This window comes from Pseudocercospora fijiensis (assembly GCF_000340215.1).
Source record: "Pseudocercospora fijiensis CIRAD86 unplaced genomic scaffold MYCFIscaffold_2, whole genome shotgun sequence".
Classification (NCBI taxonomy): Eukaryota; Fungi; Ascomycota; class Dothideomycetes; order Mycosphaerellales; family Mycosphaerellaceae; genus Pseudocercospora; species Pseudocercospora fijiensis.
Window position 1 is genome coordinate 2,785,884 of NW_006921533.1, and position 16,378 is coordinate 2,802,261.

The window sequence follows — 16,378 nt, forward strand, 5'->3', positions numbered from 1 at the left end:
GAAGGTGGGGCTGAAAGCTCTTGAGCCTCTCTCGAAGGTACGCGTATGCGGCTGCCACGCTGAGGCAATAATGCTTGGAAACTCGCCATGCCGCCCTGAATCCAGCTCCCAGTCGGCAACTTCGGTTTCGGGATCACCAGATTTCCTGACGCGGATCATGCAGAACGCTAGCTGTAAATTTCAGAATGTCTGTGCATTGTAATTGGTATCCACTGTAGTAATAACGACGGCGTCATTGCTCAGCCATCAATATCGACTCGGTCTCATTCAGTCTTCCACGTCGGCAGACACACTGCCCTTCGCACATCTCTGCCATTCAGGCTGAACACAACAACTACCTTGCTGATGACCAGGTTGTGCTTGTCCATGGCGAAGTATACCGTTCACGGCGCGGACGAGAGCCTCCACTGTACAAAAGAGGGCGAGATCGTGAGAATGCCTTGGGGCTCTTCGCAGTACCTAATCTTTGCGAGCCCACTGGACTGAGATTCCATACTTGCCACTAGCCATGGCCTCATGGACTCTCTTCTCGCTCATCGCGTCAGCTATGGCGGCAATTGCTGCGACTATGCCGCCAAAGCCTCACACTTTTGTCTGCACCAAGGGCACCAAATTTCAGCTCAATGGCGAAGACTTTTATTTCGCTGGCAGCAATGCTTATTACTTTTCGTTCAGCCAGAATCGGAGCGACATAGAAGTCGGCTTTCGAGCAGCAAAGGAGGCAGGTCTCAAGGTCATCCGTACATGGGGCTTCAACGACAAGAACAGCACTTACCAGCCAAATGGCTTTCCGAAGTATGGCGGAGAGGGCGCAGGAGAAACCGAAATCGTGTTCCAACGGTGGCAAGGCGGCAAGAGCGTGATCGATCTCCAGCCGTTTGACGACGTCGTGAGCGCAGCTCTTGCGAACGACATCAAGCTAATTGTCGCCCTGACGAACAACTGGTACGCGAATCGGCTTTTGACTTGTGCCATTAAGGCTGACTTGGCTCCAGGGCTGACTATGGCGGCATGGACGTGTACACTGTGAATCTGGGAGGACCAGATCCGTATCATGACGATGTAGGCTTTGTGTCGGATACGCATATTGTTCGTTTGTCGAAACGCTCACTATGACCAGTTCTACCGCGTGCCAGCGATCAAAGACGCCTTCAAGCGATACATCAAAGCTATGGTCTCTCGATACAAGAACTCGCCTGCGATTATGGCGTGTAAGTATACCTTTGTGTACAAGGCACGACTCCAGCGGAGTGTGTGCGACTGAGGCAGTCGTGTCAGAAATGATGATGCCAGCACTGTCTCACCACTGTGCTTCAGAGCAAGCATTGTCAGAAACATTGCTAACCATTATACCCGTTGTTTTAGGGGAGCTTGCAAATGAGCCCAGATGTGGCGGAGATCCCACTCGCAATCTACCACGCAGTCCTGCAAATGATACCAACACAGGTGGTTGCACACCAGGTTTGCTAACTGCGTGGAAGGATGAAATGAGCACTTACATCAAGTCTCTTGACCCCAATCATCTTGTTACGACCGGCTCTGAAGGGCAGTATACCAGATTCGACCCTGACGATGTCTTCTATAACGGCACAGACGGCGGCGACTTCTTGGCTGAGCTCTCATTACCCAATGTCGACTTTGGTACTTTCCACTCGTATCCGTACGTCCATCCACCGTCGTAGGCTGTTCGTTTAGAACCACGTTTGCTGACGAGTTGCGTTGCTTGCTTGAAGAGACTGGTGGAGTAAGTCCGTTGAGTGGACCGTGCAATGGATCAAAAATCATGCAGAGACTGGCGAAACAGCACAGAAACCTGTTGTCCACGAAGAATATGGTAATGTATCCAGAAGGAGATATGCAACGCGACATGGATCTGACCTATAGATAGGGTGGCTCAACGCTGCCGATCGTCTTAAAATCTTCAAGAAGACTACTGCGGCGAACGAGACTCGCTTGGCAGTGATGAAGCTGTGGCAGGCAACGACGCTTGAACTGAAGGTGTCGGACATGTATTGGCAATTCGGCTACTCGAATTATGTGAGTTCCATCTACAGATCGCATACCCCATCTTCCTCACATGGTGGGCACCGTTTATATGCTTTCATTGGCGCCGGAGCTCGTCGATCGACAATCGGGTGATTGCAAGCCCTGCACAAATTGCAATCGGCACTGGGATCTCTTTCGTTCCGTGAGAATATCGCTGACTCAAGAGATTGGTAGTCATATGGCCGCAATCACGACGATGGCTTCACGATATACTTGGATGAGTACGCCACATCCGCCACATCTACTCCATGGGATCGGGAAATGCTGATTGAGGTATAGTGCCGAAGCTCAGGATTTGGTTTTCCAGCATGCAGCCCAGGTCAATGCTTTGAATGCCGGCTATAATAAGCAGTGAGAATTGCATCGGTAGTACATAGAAGAAGGTGGATGCTGTCAATCAGAATACAGTCGCATTTGCGCTTCTGCTTCGCTCCTACTTAGATGCGCAACAAACTCTTTTGTGGCCCCAATAGAAACAAAATCATTTCCTTACTGATTAACAGCTGACTGCGGAATGCGAGTCGCAGATGTCGACACCTGGTCCTCTGGATTTGTGGCTTTTGGCTTGCGAACGCCTCAATTCTGATGATAGGCATGACTGACATTCACCTACATGTATCGCTGGCGGCCCATATGTAGAAGAAAAGTCAAAAAGCCTCGAACTCTGGGGACCCCGCACACGTTGCCAGCACGTGGTTGTCGCCAGATCCTCGGATATCGGAGGCGAATATAATACCGCATGCGTATGTAGTCCGTGCGCACGGTGTCGGTGAATAGTTGAAGGTCCGCCCGACTTCCGCCTAGCTTCTCCTACGCGCGACGCGTACTATTGTTTTATTAACACTCTTCCGTATTTATAGACCTAGCTCTTTTATCGTTTCTATTACTAAGATTGCTAGTATTTATCGATATTGCCCCCTTTTCGTACGATATAGCTTCTATTCGATCGAATTTACTAGCGCCGGCGGCGGAGGTTATAGCGGAGACTATCTAAAGCGATTTCGCGCTCGAAAGCGACGAGGATATAGCGGACGCGCCTAGAAAGGAAGAAAGCGACGATTTTAGTAAGGAAACTAGTAATAACTCCTCTAATAAACGCCCTCGGCGTAGTACGAAGTCCTAGATATTAAAACCGCTCGAGGGTACTATATTCGTATATCTCCCTTACGTCGACGACCTTAAATACTAGCGCTAGCGGTATATCCTATGCGACGCGTTAGACTCGTTCGTTCTATTAGCAAAAGATTAGTATACGCTTAAACTATACGTCGATAATATCTAGGTCGTCGATAAGGCGTAGTATTTTAAACGCGATAGTATCGAGATAACGCGCTATACTTATCGCTTCTGCAAAAAGCAGGGTTAGAAGGCTAATAAGTCGAAGAGTCGGCACTTTAATAAGAATAAGAAGAAGATAGAGCCGGCGCGTAGTTGTCTTATAATAATAAAAGTTATTAGTATCTATAGTTAGAATAAGAAGACGGGCGAGGAAGAGGTAGTATTATATCGCATTTAACGCGTTAGTCGCAAAGAACACTACTAAGATTACTAACTAGATAACTTTAATAATTTCCGATAGTGCGGCGCGCTCTTAAGTATAGCTAGATATAAGATCTGCTATAGATACCGCCCTTCGTAGGTATACTATTATTTAAAGGCATAATACGACCTAATCGCGTACTAGCGCTTTAAGGACGCCGGTAGCTTATTCTTACGGAAATACGATATACTTAATTCCGGAAGGAACTTCCTTACTACGTATAAGTCTAGCAAACTCGGCGGCGCGTTACTCGTATAACAAACTTAGCAAAGAGACGTATTATAGTAGTATAAATAGTGTAAGTTAAATTTATATTATTATCTCGACTATAGAGTAAGGTTAGAATTCTGCTTAGCGGACCGTCGCGCCTACGTATCCGGACTCCGATTAACTAATAGATCGATACGTAATCGCGTCTAACTTATTAAATCGATAGCAATCGATAGAGGAAGATATTAGACTTAGTTGCCTACGAATTCTTTACGAAAAGCTAGAATCTTAGGACTTTAAAGTTCTTCGCTTAAAGCGGCAGCGCCGTAGAGCCTTAGCTTCGAGCTAATAAGATAATTTAGAAGCTCCGGTAACAGCTCGGTCCGGCTTCTAGCGCGTCTTAGTAGGCCGAATACTAAACTTTAGATTCTTTTGTTTTGATTTTAGTTTTCTATTATAACAATTACTAATTTAACGCGATAGTTAGTTACAAATGCGAGATAGCATTAGTTAAAAGACAGATCGATAGCGAGATTACGTATAGCATCGTGTTTGCGTCTAAAACTAGCCTAGAACTGCTCCGATAGCACTAAGTTATCGCTTTTATAGATGCTATATATAAGACTAATTCCCTAGGTTAGTATCTTTATACTATCTATATTAAGGACAAATATAGCATAATACGCGCAGTAGCTTATATGCTATCTCCTACTAATAATAGCGATATTGTCGCTACCTTCCTTCGTATAATAAGGTACTAGTATAGGTAGTCTCTAATCTATATACTAATAGACGACTCGGCTACTAAGCGACGAGCTATTCGAATAGCGTTTCCTACTACTAAACACCTCCTTTGCTACGTCTACGTCTAGCGCACTATTAACCGTTACTTTAGTAGTAAAATCTACGCTAAGACGCGTCGCTATATCAAAGCCGCGGTTATCTATCGTCGGTCGCTCGAAGGCGCGAAAGAGTTACTATAAGCCGCTATTTCGAGCCTTCCTCGAAACGCCGACTACGAGAAGAACAAGCTGTATTTAGAAGTAGAAATAGGCAAGGATATCGCGTTATAAGCAAACTACTTTCGTATATTTAATATACTACCGATTGTCGAGTAAAACAAAAACACTAATATAAACGAGAGCTTCTACGCGTGCCTTAAATTAGAAGAGAAGTCGCCTATAGCGGCGGACTATTTACTAGTTAGCGTTATAATATACGTATTCTAAGAAGTCGCTAACAAAGACCTCCGCTCTTTCCTTATCGAGCGCCGCTAGACTATTAATATATATCCTTTTACTCGCGAAGACGACGACGAGCTTAGAGAATACCTTCTACGCCTACTATAGCCTATATAGCGTAAGGTTAGCGCTAAGATTAATCGCGCTAACGATTCTACGGTATTCTACGATCCTATCGCCCTTGCCGAGTGCGACGCGTCTAGTCTACTAACCTGCGACTATCGCTTCTTTAGGCAATAGCGTATCTTTTGCTCCTACCTTTAGTTTTATTATATTTAGCTCTACCGTATCCTTATTAAAGAGCGTTACTAGCATTACTAGATTAGTATGTTTAAAGGGCGTAGACTCGAGATCTACGAGACTCTAATAAAGGCCGACAACCTTACTTTATAAGCCGATATAACCGCGACAGCGACGGCGACAGCGGCTATTATTAACGATAGCTATTATCTCGAGATCCGTAAAACAATAAACGACTATTACGAGATAATCTTTAAATTAGAGCGTAAGTGCGACGAAGAAGGCCTTAATAACGACGACATTAAGCGCGCTACTATAATACGAGACGCCGTCTGCATCTTCTATAAAGTAGGTAATAATATAAGGCGCTAGTTTACTAAGTTATTTATACGCGCTTTTAATAAACAACGACCTAACCGCGAGGTTGCGCTATTTTCTACGAAGCTAGCGCTATTACAAGCGCTATTACCTAACAATATAATATCGCAATATTATTACCCTCTTAATCTACTGCCGGTAGACGCGATATAGAGTAAGAGCTAGAAGCGTAAGAGGTCCGAGAAAGAGGTAGAACTGTTATAGGTACTATTAGGAACACTATAAGCGACAAATACGCGTATTTTTAGTCCTAAGCCGCGGCCGGCGGTTCTAGTTAGTACTAACGCGTGTTCCGCGCCGCTTACTACTACTAGCGCGGTAGTAAGTGGTACGGATACTACCGCGGTAGTAACTTATAGTCCTTATATACCTCTACCGATACTACCGGCGACAAATAGGTAGCAATACGCGCCTCCGAGCGCGATAATAGTCTATAGCGGCATGCCTTATATACCGCCGCCCTCTAATATATATTAACGCTATTAAAATAGCTATAATCGCTAACTATACCTCGAATTTTGCTATACCGCTATTTTGCTAATAAACTTTAGCTTTATTTTTAGTAATATAATTAGTATCTATTAGTAGAGATAGCGGGGTCGTTAAATTCCATTAAAATAGTGCGAAATCTATTAAATTGCGACTATACTACCTCTCGCTATCGATAGTTAGTATGCTAGCGGAAATCGCACTACTACTATCCCTCTTATACCGTCGACCTAGTAATAGCGACGCGCGCCGACGACGAGATCACGTTTTCTATAGTCACGTATACTACGGCGCGGACTTCTATATCTCACCGAGTCCGTTGCAGAAGGCCCGCGCTATATAGGCCTATACCGTGCATGCGGTATTATATCCGGGGTTGCGTTAGCCTACTTTACCCCTCGCTCTAGCTCGGGGATTTAAGCTATACGTAAAATCGCACTTTCCTAGTAGGCTATACGTAAAACTCGACGACAGCAATGTTATAGAGTATATATAATAGGAAACTAAACATAAGCACTATAAGAGGTAGGAATAGTAGATTTCCGGCATATTAGTAACTAAATTGCGACCGTAGGACCTTAATCTAGCCTCAATTCGTAGTATCTCGAAACGACGCGATCTACTACCCTCTCTGCCCTCTCTGCCTCGGTTAACCGCTCGGCTCGTACCCTCTTTACGTTTTTGCCCTTATTATACGCTATACCGAGTTTTGTATACGATCCGTATAGTAGAACATAAGAAATAGGAGGAGCACGAGGAATATACGCTTTAGAATAAGGTAGACGCGCCTGCTAAGGATTACATAAGAAATAGCGATAGTAAGGTCCTATAGCTACTATATACTCGGATAAACTAGCTAATATAATATTTGGACTCGCGGTTCAATACTATATGCACCTATATATCTATATAGGACTGGAACCTACCACCATATCGAGTTTTACGTGTAGCCTACTAGGAAAAGGCGATTTTACGTATGGCCGGAAACCCCGCGAACAGCGGGGAGGAGTGTGTGACGGAACCCCGGATATTCGGTCCCCGGATATCACTGCTCGAAACCTGGGGAGAGCTGTATGGCTTGGGTGAAGTTCCAGATCTTTTGTACAGAATCCTACGAGGCGTCGCGGCTCTTCGTCTCATGGAGCACATTGCATGGGAATAAGCAGCTAGGGTCGCGGCAATGGATATCCTTGACCATGCTTGCCCGTGATTCGAATGAAGGAATATCGAGCGGAGTAGGAGTATAAAATTGACACCCTCTTGCCAGGTTCCACAGAGCCCTTGTAGGTCTTCTTTAGCTCCTCTTCATTGCCATCCATTCAGCTCGCAAGCGATGGGTGTCCTTACAGATCTTTTGTTTGCAGGTGGCGACGGCACCCAAGGTCATGGAAAAAAGCGACTCAATGGGTATAACTTGTGGATGATCCTATTCGTCTCGATCGGTTCGCTGTGCTATGGCTATGCTGCCAACGTCATTAGTGCAACGCTGGGTGAGTGGTCAAAGTTCGGAAACATACATGTATATACAGGAGCAAGACGACACTGATAGTTTTGAACAGCCCAGCCAACGTTCATCACTTATTTTGAGCTTGACACTCGATCAAATGCGACTGCTCTGCTTTCCGCGACGAACGGCATCTTCCAGACCGGTGGTGTGATTGGAACACTTACTTTGTTAGTCCTTGAGTGTCTTGCGACCAATTCCTAGATGCTGATGATACGTTAGGGCATACTGGAGCGACAAGTTTGGCAGAAGAGGAGGCCTTGCAATCGTAAGTTGCATGCTGCAAATTCCTCTATTTGATTCGATTCGATGATCACGCTAACTTCGACCAGAGCGCGCTCCTAATCCTTCTCTCGGGAGCTATCCTCGCAGGCAGTGTTCACATCGGCATGTTTCTCGCCTTCCGATTCTTCGCCGGTGCTGGTACCTTCATGATTCTGGCCGCCGTGCCAATCTGGATGCCAGAAGTATGCCCACCGTATCTTCGAGGAGCGCTCGTCCAGCTCCACGCAGTAGTTCTCGTGCTTGGATATATGGCTGCCTCATATCTAGGCTACGGTTTGTTCCACTGGAAGGCTGGCGGAAACATGGTCTGGCGAATCCCATTCATCGTTCAATGCTTTTGGCCATTGTGCCTGCTGCTGGGGTTGTATTGGTGTCCTGAGAGTCGTAAGTCATACATTCCAAACGAATCGCTTTCCTACTAACATCATTGCTTTCAGCTCGATGGCTTATCCTCCAGGGCCGACTCGATGAAGCCAGGCAGATTCTCCTACGTCTCCATGATGATCCTAGTGATCCAACCCACAACTTCGCTCAGACTGAGTTTCTCCAAATCAAGAGGCAACTTGAGGTCGACAAAAGCTTGCCTACTAGCTGGCTCCACATCTTGCAGAAGCCTTCGCACAGGACGCGTGCTCTCGTCACGATTGGTACGACTGGCTTCATCCAGTGCTCGGGAATTCTTGTCATCAACAATTACGGCCCTCTGCTCTACAAGCAGCTTGGATTTGAGTAAGCTTTGTATCAAAATCCGATGTAGTCCGTTCGCTAACGCACAACAGTACGGCCACTCAACTCCTCTATGGTGCCGCATGGTTGACTTTGGCCTTGGGTCTCGATCTCGTCGCTTGCTTCCTCAACGACCACTACCCGCGGAACAAATTCATGGCCATCGGTGTCTTTGGCTGCATGGTCGTCCTCGCAACTGAAGCTGGCATTGTGGCAACATACCTCGGAGGCACAAACAAGGCTGCTTTGCGCGCCGGAGTTGCTGTCCTCTTCACTATAGAGCTACCCTATGATTTTTTCCTTAATGGAATGCAATTCATCTACATCAGTGAGGTGTGGCCGATGCACCTTAGAGCGAAGGGGATGTCTTTGGGCGTTGCCATGATCTCGTTGATGAACATCGTCTGGCTGCAGTCTGCACCTACCGCGCTGGCCAACATCGGCTGGTACTACTACCTTGCATTTATCATTCCTGGGACCATTGGCTCGGTCATCATGTGGTTCTACTTTCCAGATACTCTTGGCAAGCCGCTTGAGGAGACAGCTGCACTATTCGGCGACAAAGATGAGGTTGTCGCGTACATGCGAGATATCGCAATTGATGAGGACGATGCGAGTGGCTCGCATAGCCCGGGAAGAGATGAAAAGGAGAATACTGCTATCGAAGTCGAGAAGGTAGCTTGAGCAGCGTGATATGATATTGTGCGTGTCAAAACACTGTGTAGTCTGAACTCCGGCCGCCCCGGATTTTCCTATCTCCACTTAGACTAGTAACAAAGGGTTGTTAGTATATCTGTATAACAACTCAGCTTAGCCACTATAAGCCACTATAGAAATAAACTCCCGCACAGACTATACAACACCCTTTGTTACTAGTCTAATCCGCTTCTATCGGGATTTAGTACGCGTATATAGATAAAGCGACCTAAATTTTTTTCGGAGAAAGAATACGTAATACCTAGACCGAAATTCGAAAATCTGCTATAGTAGCGACCTAGATAAATACTTTATATATACTAATTACTATTTTTTATTTCTTAGATAATAGCCCTAGTTTAGGAAAATCGAATATAATTAAAAAACCGAATACGCTCGGCTATATAGAAGGCTACTCTGTACTACGACGACTGCGACGATAACTTTTACTATCGACGACCTCGAATATATATTCGATAGTTAGCCTAACGAAGGCGAGGTAGCTTAGTAGATCCTTAACCCTCTAAAGGAATACGAAGTCTCTATTTAGATACTATACCTTCTATATAGTAATCTAAAGGCTAAGAGCGACCGTATATTAATCGACCTAGGCTACTCTCGCGTTATTAATAGCACTAAGATTAAGAGCTCCGAGAACTTAACCGTCTCTAAGGTTGCTAAGGCGTACCGTAATCTAACCGCTCTTCTAGGTTTAAATACCTTCGTGCTATTCGCTTTCCCTACGGCTATCTTAGTCGAAGGCCTTAGCTATATTTCCGAAGCCCTAGTTAGTAGAATTCCTTAGTTAAGTTACGTTATTTAGAATAAAGTTAAACAAATCCTCTAGTTTAGTAAGGAGGAGCTTAAGGAATATCTACGCGATTAGGAGAAAGCTATATAGGAGAAGGCTACTAACCTCCTTATTAATTAAGCTTACTACGAGGAGTAGTACTTTAGTACTAATAGCTTTAATAGATTTCGAGAACCGACTACTAGCTAATATAGTTATTACTAGTAAGGATTATAGTATATTAAAGCAATAGTAAGTTAGGCTATTTAGGAAATTGTTTTTGTATATTAATAGAATCTAGGAACAATTCTACCCTAGGGGTATTATTACGGAGTTTCTAAAAATAGCCTTAGCTAAGAACGCTAAGGTAACGCATAATATATTACTGTTTGTTTGTTTTAAGCGCGCGATATAAAACGTGTCTAGTTAGATACGAAGAAAGGGAGGGATATTAGCTAGTACTAACTAGCCCTATACCTATAGGCTAGGGTTTGAGCCTATAAAAGAGGCCTCCTTCTATATAGTAGATAGATTATTAACGTCGTATAGTATACTATTTATATTACACTTCTATAGTGCCTATATTATAGGGCTCTAGTTACTAGCCTAAGCGACTTGTTTGTTATCCTATCTTACTAAATATAGCTGCCTATATTATTATAGGTTATATTACCCTCGGTTGCCTATACTATTACTACTAGTAATAGTAGTAGTATTAGTTTCTGTCCTTTACTAGTATACTATATAGCTCTTACTATCGGATTACGCTCCTTCGCGACTTAAAGGGCTACTTTACCGTCTTTACGACTCTACTTAAGACGATTAGTAAGGGCTCGCTATACGCTCGAAGGGTATAGTTCTAAACTGAACTTATAGTATAATTTACTATATATCTCTTCTAAATATATCTCTAGCTAGTCTTAGAGGTATTCTAGTAGCTACTCGTCTATAATCTTTATTATCTTCTTTATTCGACGTTTAACCTTTTTCTTCCTTTTCTTACCTAGTTCTAGCTCTTCTAGCGGGTCCGAATCTAGTATATATATCTTACTACTAAATAGCTCGTAGTACTTCTACTATCGATATATTATCGTAGTAATTATACCGGTCTTCGAGATAATAGTTAGAACGTCTAGGTTATTATTAAAATATAATACTACGAGTCTAGTAGTCTTAGAAGGTAGGTAACCTAGTATAGTAGCGTAGTATATAAGGAACGTAAGGAAAGCGTATAATAATGCCGCGGACTATATATTTAATAGCTATACTATTAATATATTATATAATTTAGTATTAGGACAAGAATGCGTAGAAAGAGGACGATTTAGCTAATTTGCTAGTAAAATCTTAGTAGAGCTTCTCGGCCTTGGCATTCTCAACCCAAACGCAAAGAACAGTATCGTTTCCCTCGTTAAAATATTCTAAATGAGAGACGCAATACGAATGTCTTCAAGTCCTTAGCTCCGAGGCCTCTTCCTCATACAACATCCCAACTCAATGCTCATAATTCCCACGATATGCTAATATGGTTCTTGTAGGTAACGCAGACTTACTGTCCGCTCATGGCGCATGCGTAGAACCTGCTCCAACAACGCCATTATGCACGCCAGCAGTAAGATCTGGCTCTGCGATATTGAGACGCTGGACCACATCGTCTGCAGCTCGTGTAGCGCTAAACTCGGATTCCGCTGCTGACGGTACTGCAGAGGGCTGCAACTCTCCAGAGCCATGGCCAATCACTCCATTGTGCACACCGCCCGCTGGAATGCTACCATGTCCATGCACACTCTGTGGTTGTTGTGATGTGCCGACGTCAGGATATGTAGATCCAGGAGTCACATCAGCATTGATTGTTGCAGACGCACCATCAGCACCCCAATTTCCGACCATATTGGTTCTAGCTCCGGAAGCAGGGACAGTGGATTTGATGCCGTCACCAGCAGCAATACCCTCCGCACTCGCTGGTGCCGGAGCGACGTTCTGGAGCAATTCTTTCTCAACTTCACTCTTTTCATGAACAGCTTCTGCATTGCCAGCGGCTTGAAGGCCTGATTGAGCTGTCTGGTGACTGGCAATGACCCGTTCCGGTGCGCCAACGTCGCTGTCTAATGTTCCTCGATCCTTCTCGCGCTGCAAAATCTCGGCCTGGGGAAGAGTCTTCGGAAGATTCTCGCGGCTAGATTCTCCCAGCATGACCTCGTCAGCCACGGCCTGCATAGTCTCTGTACGGTTGTCTGTCGGCAGAGCCGGAACAGTCCCAAGCTGTTCTGAGGCCCGTCGACTGCCACTCTGTAATGTCTCTGATGCATACTGAGCCGCATTCTGGGCAGCCTCTTTTGTGTATTGTGCTCCGGACTGAGTGTTCTCCTTGACAGCCTGGGCCGAAGGCAGCTGGTTGTATGCGTTTTCCGTCGATTTCTGGACAGTCTCCTGGCTTGGCATCTGCTCTGACGCATATTGAGCTCCACTCTGTACAGTTTCTTTTACCGCTTGTGTGGACGGCAGCTGGTCATACGCTGTCCGACCAGCACTTATTGCTGTATCCTGGACCTGTGCTTGGCTTGGCAGCTGATTTGCCACGTACTGAGCATTGTCCTGGACCGTCTCTTTGACGGTTTGAGCAGAAGGAAGCTGGTCGTATGCCGCCTGACCGGCATTTTGTGCAGCTTCTTTGACGTATTCCGCACCTCCTGCAAGCTGCTCCCCGACTGTCAGGTTACCATTTCCTAGACCTGTTGCTCCTGGCATTGAGGCTCCTGCGGACGAGCTACCAACACCTACAGGAGCATCCCTTGCCATCTCACTTTCCAAATCTGCGCCCGGGCGAGCAGCTGCGGTCTCTTCCAAGTTGACGTCTTGTTCGCTTTTTGGCAAAGACTGCAATTCGTCTCCAGAAACACGGCCTAGGGCAGACCCTGCAACTGTTGATGGCTGCATATCGTCGTCGAGGTTATACTTCTTCTCTTGTCGTTCTCCAATCACCGATTCATCGATACCTGCTTGGGCCGAGACAGGTAGACTGCCAGAAACAGCCGAGGTAGAGCCAGATGGTCCCGGTCGTGCTATTTGAGTCCCTTCAAGATTCGCGTCCTGTACCCGCTGCGGTTCGGCTTGAGACTCTGACTGCATGTTTCTCTGCTGCAGGCTTGACTGAGTTGCTTCTGCCGGAGTTGATGCTGGGACAGGGCCCTCAGTGTCGTCGAAACCGCCTGGGACATGGAGATCTTCTGGATCTTGTGGCTTCTCTCCAGTGCTCGTCTCTGGCGCAGTGGCATTGGTGGCCATATTAATAAGATTTCCTAGACCAGTGGCCAGGGAACTGACGCCTTGCTTCACAGTCTCTGTGACATCATGGGCCGAAGGTAGCTGCTGTGCCACTGACTCGGCAGCGTCTGGCTTGTTTGCTTGCACGAACGGTGCAGTTTGCTCCTTCTGGTTGCCAGAAGACATTATGATTATGCTTGAGAGCTGGTCGACACGGTACTGTAGTCTGTACGCCTTACCTGCAAGATGTTGAGCAAGAGAGGTGTGGAATGTAGAAAAGCAGATGAGGCAATGAGACTCTTTTCTTCTGAGGTTTCGTCACATTGGCGGTGGGGAATATTATGCTATGCAATAAGTCGCGCCATGCTGTCGGAGGGATGGAAATTAGCGCGTATCAGTGTCTTTGCCGAGTATCTACCGCACTATACAAATTAGGTGTAGAATGCGATCCGGTGCGAAAGCCTTTCTTACTTCTATCCATTTACGACCTCTTAGTAAGCCTTAAGGTTAGGAGCTAGGCATTTTAGCACTCTCTCGTCTATTCTATTGCTACGCTAGTATACTAAGAGCCTCGAAGCGACTATATAAGCTTACTACGAAGAAGAAGGAAGTCCTCGAAGCCGCCGCTACTAAGAAACAACGACGTAAAGAGCTACTACTATTAAGTAATAGTCCGGAAGAGCTAAATACTAACAACGAGTTGCTAGATTTAGAGACTTCTTAGCGCTAAGACTCTATAGAAGTAGATATCGATAAAGACTACGGCTTAGAAGAAGATAAAGACGACGAGAACGAGCGAGAGGTATTCGAATATACTATATAGTAGAACCTATATACGGACAAGTAGAAGGAAGCCTTACTAAGTAAGTACTATCCGAGTAAGCTAAGCTACGAGTCGCCTTATAAGGCCGTAGACTACTAGTTTAACGACTAGCGCAACAAGGCTAATAACCGACTTATATTTAGTCTTAAGAGCGCTACTATTATAGCCTCTACGGACAAGGTAAAGGCTAAACACTTCTACCGTAGCTCTAGCATAACAGACCTCAATTTTAAGCGCGTATATACTATGCTAGCTGTCTAGAATAGTTAAGGCAAGAAGGGCCTACGACTTGAGTTTAAACTCGCTATTATAGCTAAGCTAACCGCTATTGCTAAAGAGCCTATAACTTAACAACTACGGCGGACTTAATAGGCTTCTTAGAGGCTACGGAATATAGCGACTTAGCAACAGTTAGCTGCCCTACTAGCTAAAGGGCGCTCGGAAGATAATAAAGCGACTCCTAACGATAATAATAGCGACCTAACTAGCTCTCTAACGGACCTGCGACACGCCCTTGCTTAGCGCTAGCCCTATAAGAATAGATACTGTCTAAACAAGGGTAGATTGTGCTAGTTCAGTAGTCCGGATAGGGCAGAAGACTACTGCAAGATCTATCCGGAAATAGCCGCTAGATAGGTTAAGGGGACTCGAGAGGCTAATCCGGCTAGAAGGCTAACAATCGACGACCCTAGAGCGGCACTAGTATTAAAGATATAGAAGCAACGAGACAAGCAGTTGTCTAATCTATTTAGACAGCAAGGTAGTAGTAGTAGTAGTAGACGTGCTATCGCACTAATAACGCTAACTCTAGTAGTAATCTACAACTATTATAGCTAGTCTAATAGTAGGGGTCGTAGAGGCGCCATTTCTAGTCTACCGGCTTCTAGTCTACTAGTTAGACTGCAATCAAGTCTAGTTAGCGGCTTAATCGCTTCCTATTAATCTTATACCGCCGATATAGAATTAATAGGCTTCTTTAGCTAGTTGCGTAAAGAGTTAACTAGCAGCTAGAGTAAGCGACACGCCGATATAGCTAATATTAAGCGTATCTACGAGGAAGGCGACTTCTTACTTAAACAGCTTAGAAGGGTCAAATTGAGCGATTAGGTCCGCTATAGACTTAAGGAAGGCTAACACGCTCGATTTATCGCCGTAGTAGGGCGATATATTAATAAGGAAGTCCGTAAGCAGCGACTTAGTCGTATTAATAAGTCGGACGATAGCCTATTCGTTAGTTAGCTACAGAAGCGCTGTTTTAGTATAGAAGCGAGCTAGAAGCGAGGATTTCCGGGTATAGGTCGGCGGCTTAATAGCTAATATTTAGTTTAACTAATGTCGCTTCTTATTCCACTAATACTACGTATTTCTATATAGTATAAATTAGAGGAGCATTAGATAGATATAGTCTCGGCTCTCTATACTTATAGTAATAAAAAACAATGCGTTATAGTGTTGCGCTAGTGCCTAGTTAGAGTAGTTAAAATTAGCTTCTTAAGCGTAGACCCGCTAAGCTTAACCGCCGAGCAAAGCCGAGTACTATAGAAGCCGAAATTTCGGTAGTCTCGGCGCAGAGAAAGCGGTAGAAGGTCGCAAATTCCCTAATATATTGCTAACACTATATCTTTACTATATCTGTATATTTTTTAAAACGGACAACGGGAGGTTATTTAGTATAGCTAATAGTATTATTTCCTACCGAGGAGGGCATATAGACGTGTTGTTGTAGTAGTGTAGTGATGCCCTATTAGTCGTTATAGATTCCGGCTTTCTAAGCGGGTTCTCTCCGGACCGCTACTCGATTGCGATACGAATAGCGACCTACTAGCGGCACTAGTTTAAATAATCTCGAGGTAACACTAGCGATAGAAACGGCTTAGAATCTACCGGATTCTAGGCTCTTTGATCGCAATAGCTATCGGTAGCGTATTAGAAGTATGTCGATTAGGTATCGCTATAGGTTTAACTAATTCTTTATAGGTTGCCGATAGTTAAGAAGAAGAGGACCTTATACGAGACGCTACTACTGTATTACCGACTACTGTATTACCGTTAGCTATTAATTTAAGAGGCTCGTTACTATAGCTAACATTGCTAGATCTATAGTATATAGAAGCAATAATAAAAGAGCAAGCTACTAATACTGCGC

At 44.9% G+C, this 16,378-nt stretch overlaps 3 protein-coding genes across 3 annotated transcripts; 2 read left to right on the forward strand and 1 right to left on the reverse strand.

Annotated features, from left to right (window-relative positions):
* Nucleotides 1-568: 568 nt before the first annotated feature.
* MYCFIDRAFT_186316 (glycoside hydrolase family 5 protein) lies at nt 569-2,401 on the forward strand (the record flags this gene model as incomplete). Its single annotated transcript, XM_007925150.1, has 8 exons — nt 569-945; nt 996-1,062; nt 1,121-1,211; nt 1,366-1,660; nt 1,734-1,834; nt 1,889-2,037; nt 2,221-2,267; nt 2,326-2,401. The coding sequence occupies 8 exons, from the start codon at nt 569-571 to the stop codon at nt 2,399-2,401; spliced, it is 1,203 nt and encodes a 400-aa protein (XP_007923341.1).
* A 5,076-nt stretch (nt 2,402-7,477) lies between these two features.
* On the forward strand, nt 7,478-9,343 carry MYCFIDRAFT_81836 (uncharacterized protein; the record flags this gene model as incomplete). The annotated part of the gene is made up of 6 exons (XM_007924606.1): nt 7,478-7,634; nt 7,704-7,818; nt 7,871-7,916; nt 7,981-8,317; nt 8,371-8,662; nt 8,713-9,343. 6 exons carry the CDS (start codon nt 7,478-7,480, stop codon nt 9,341-9,343), a joined length of 1,578 nt encoding a protein of 525 aa, XP_007922797.1.
* A 2,112-nt stretch (nt 9,344-11,455) lies between these two features.
* Nucleotides 11,456-13,378, reverse strand: MYCFIDRAFT_210346 (uncharacterized protein). Its single transcript, XM_007925151.1, has one exon. The coding sequence runs from the start codon at nt 13,272-13,274 to the stop codon at nt 11,706-11,708; it is 1,569 nt and encodes a 522-aa protein (XP_007923342.1). The 5' UTR covers nt 13,275-13,378; the 3' UTR covers nt 11,456-11,705.
* Nucleotides 13,379-16,378: the final 3,000 nt, after the last annotated feature.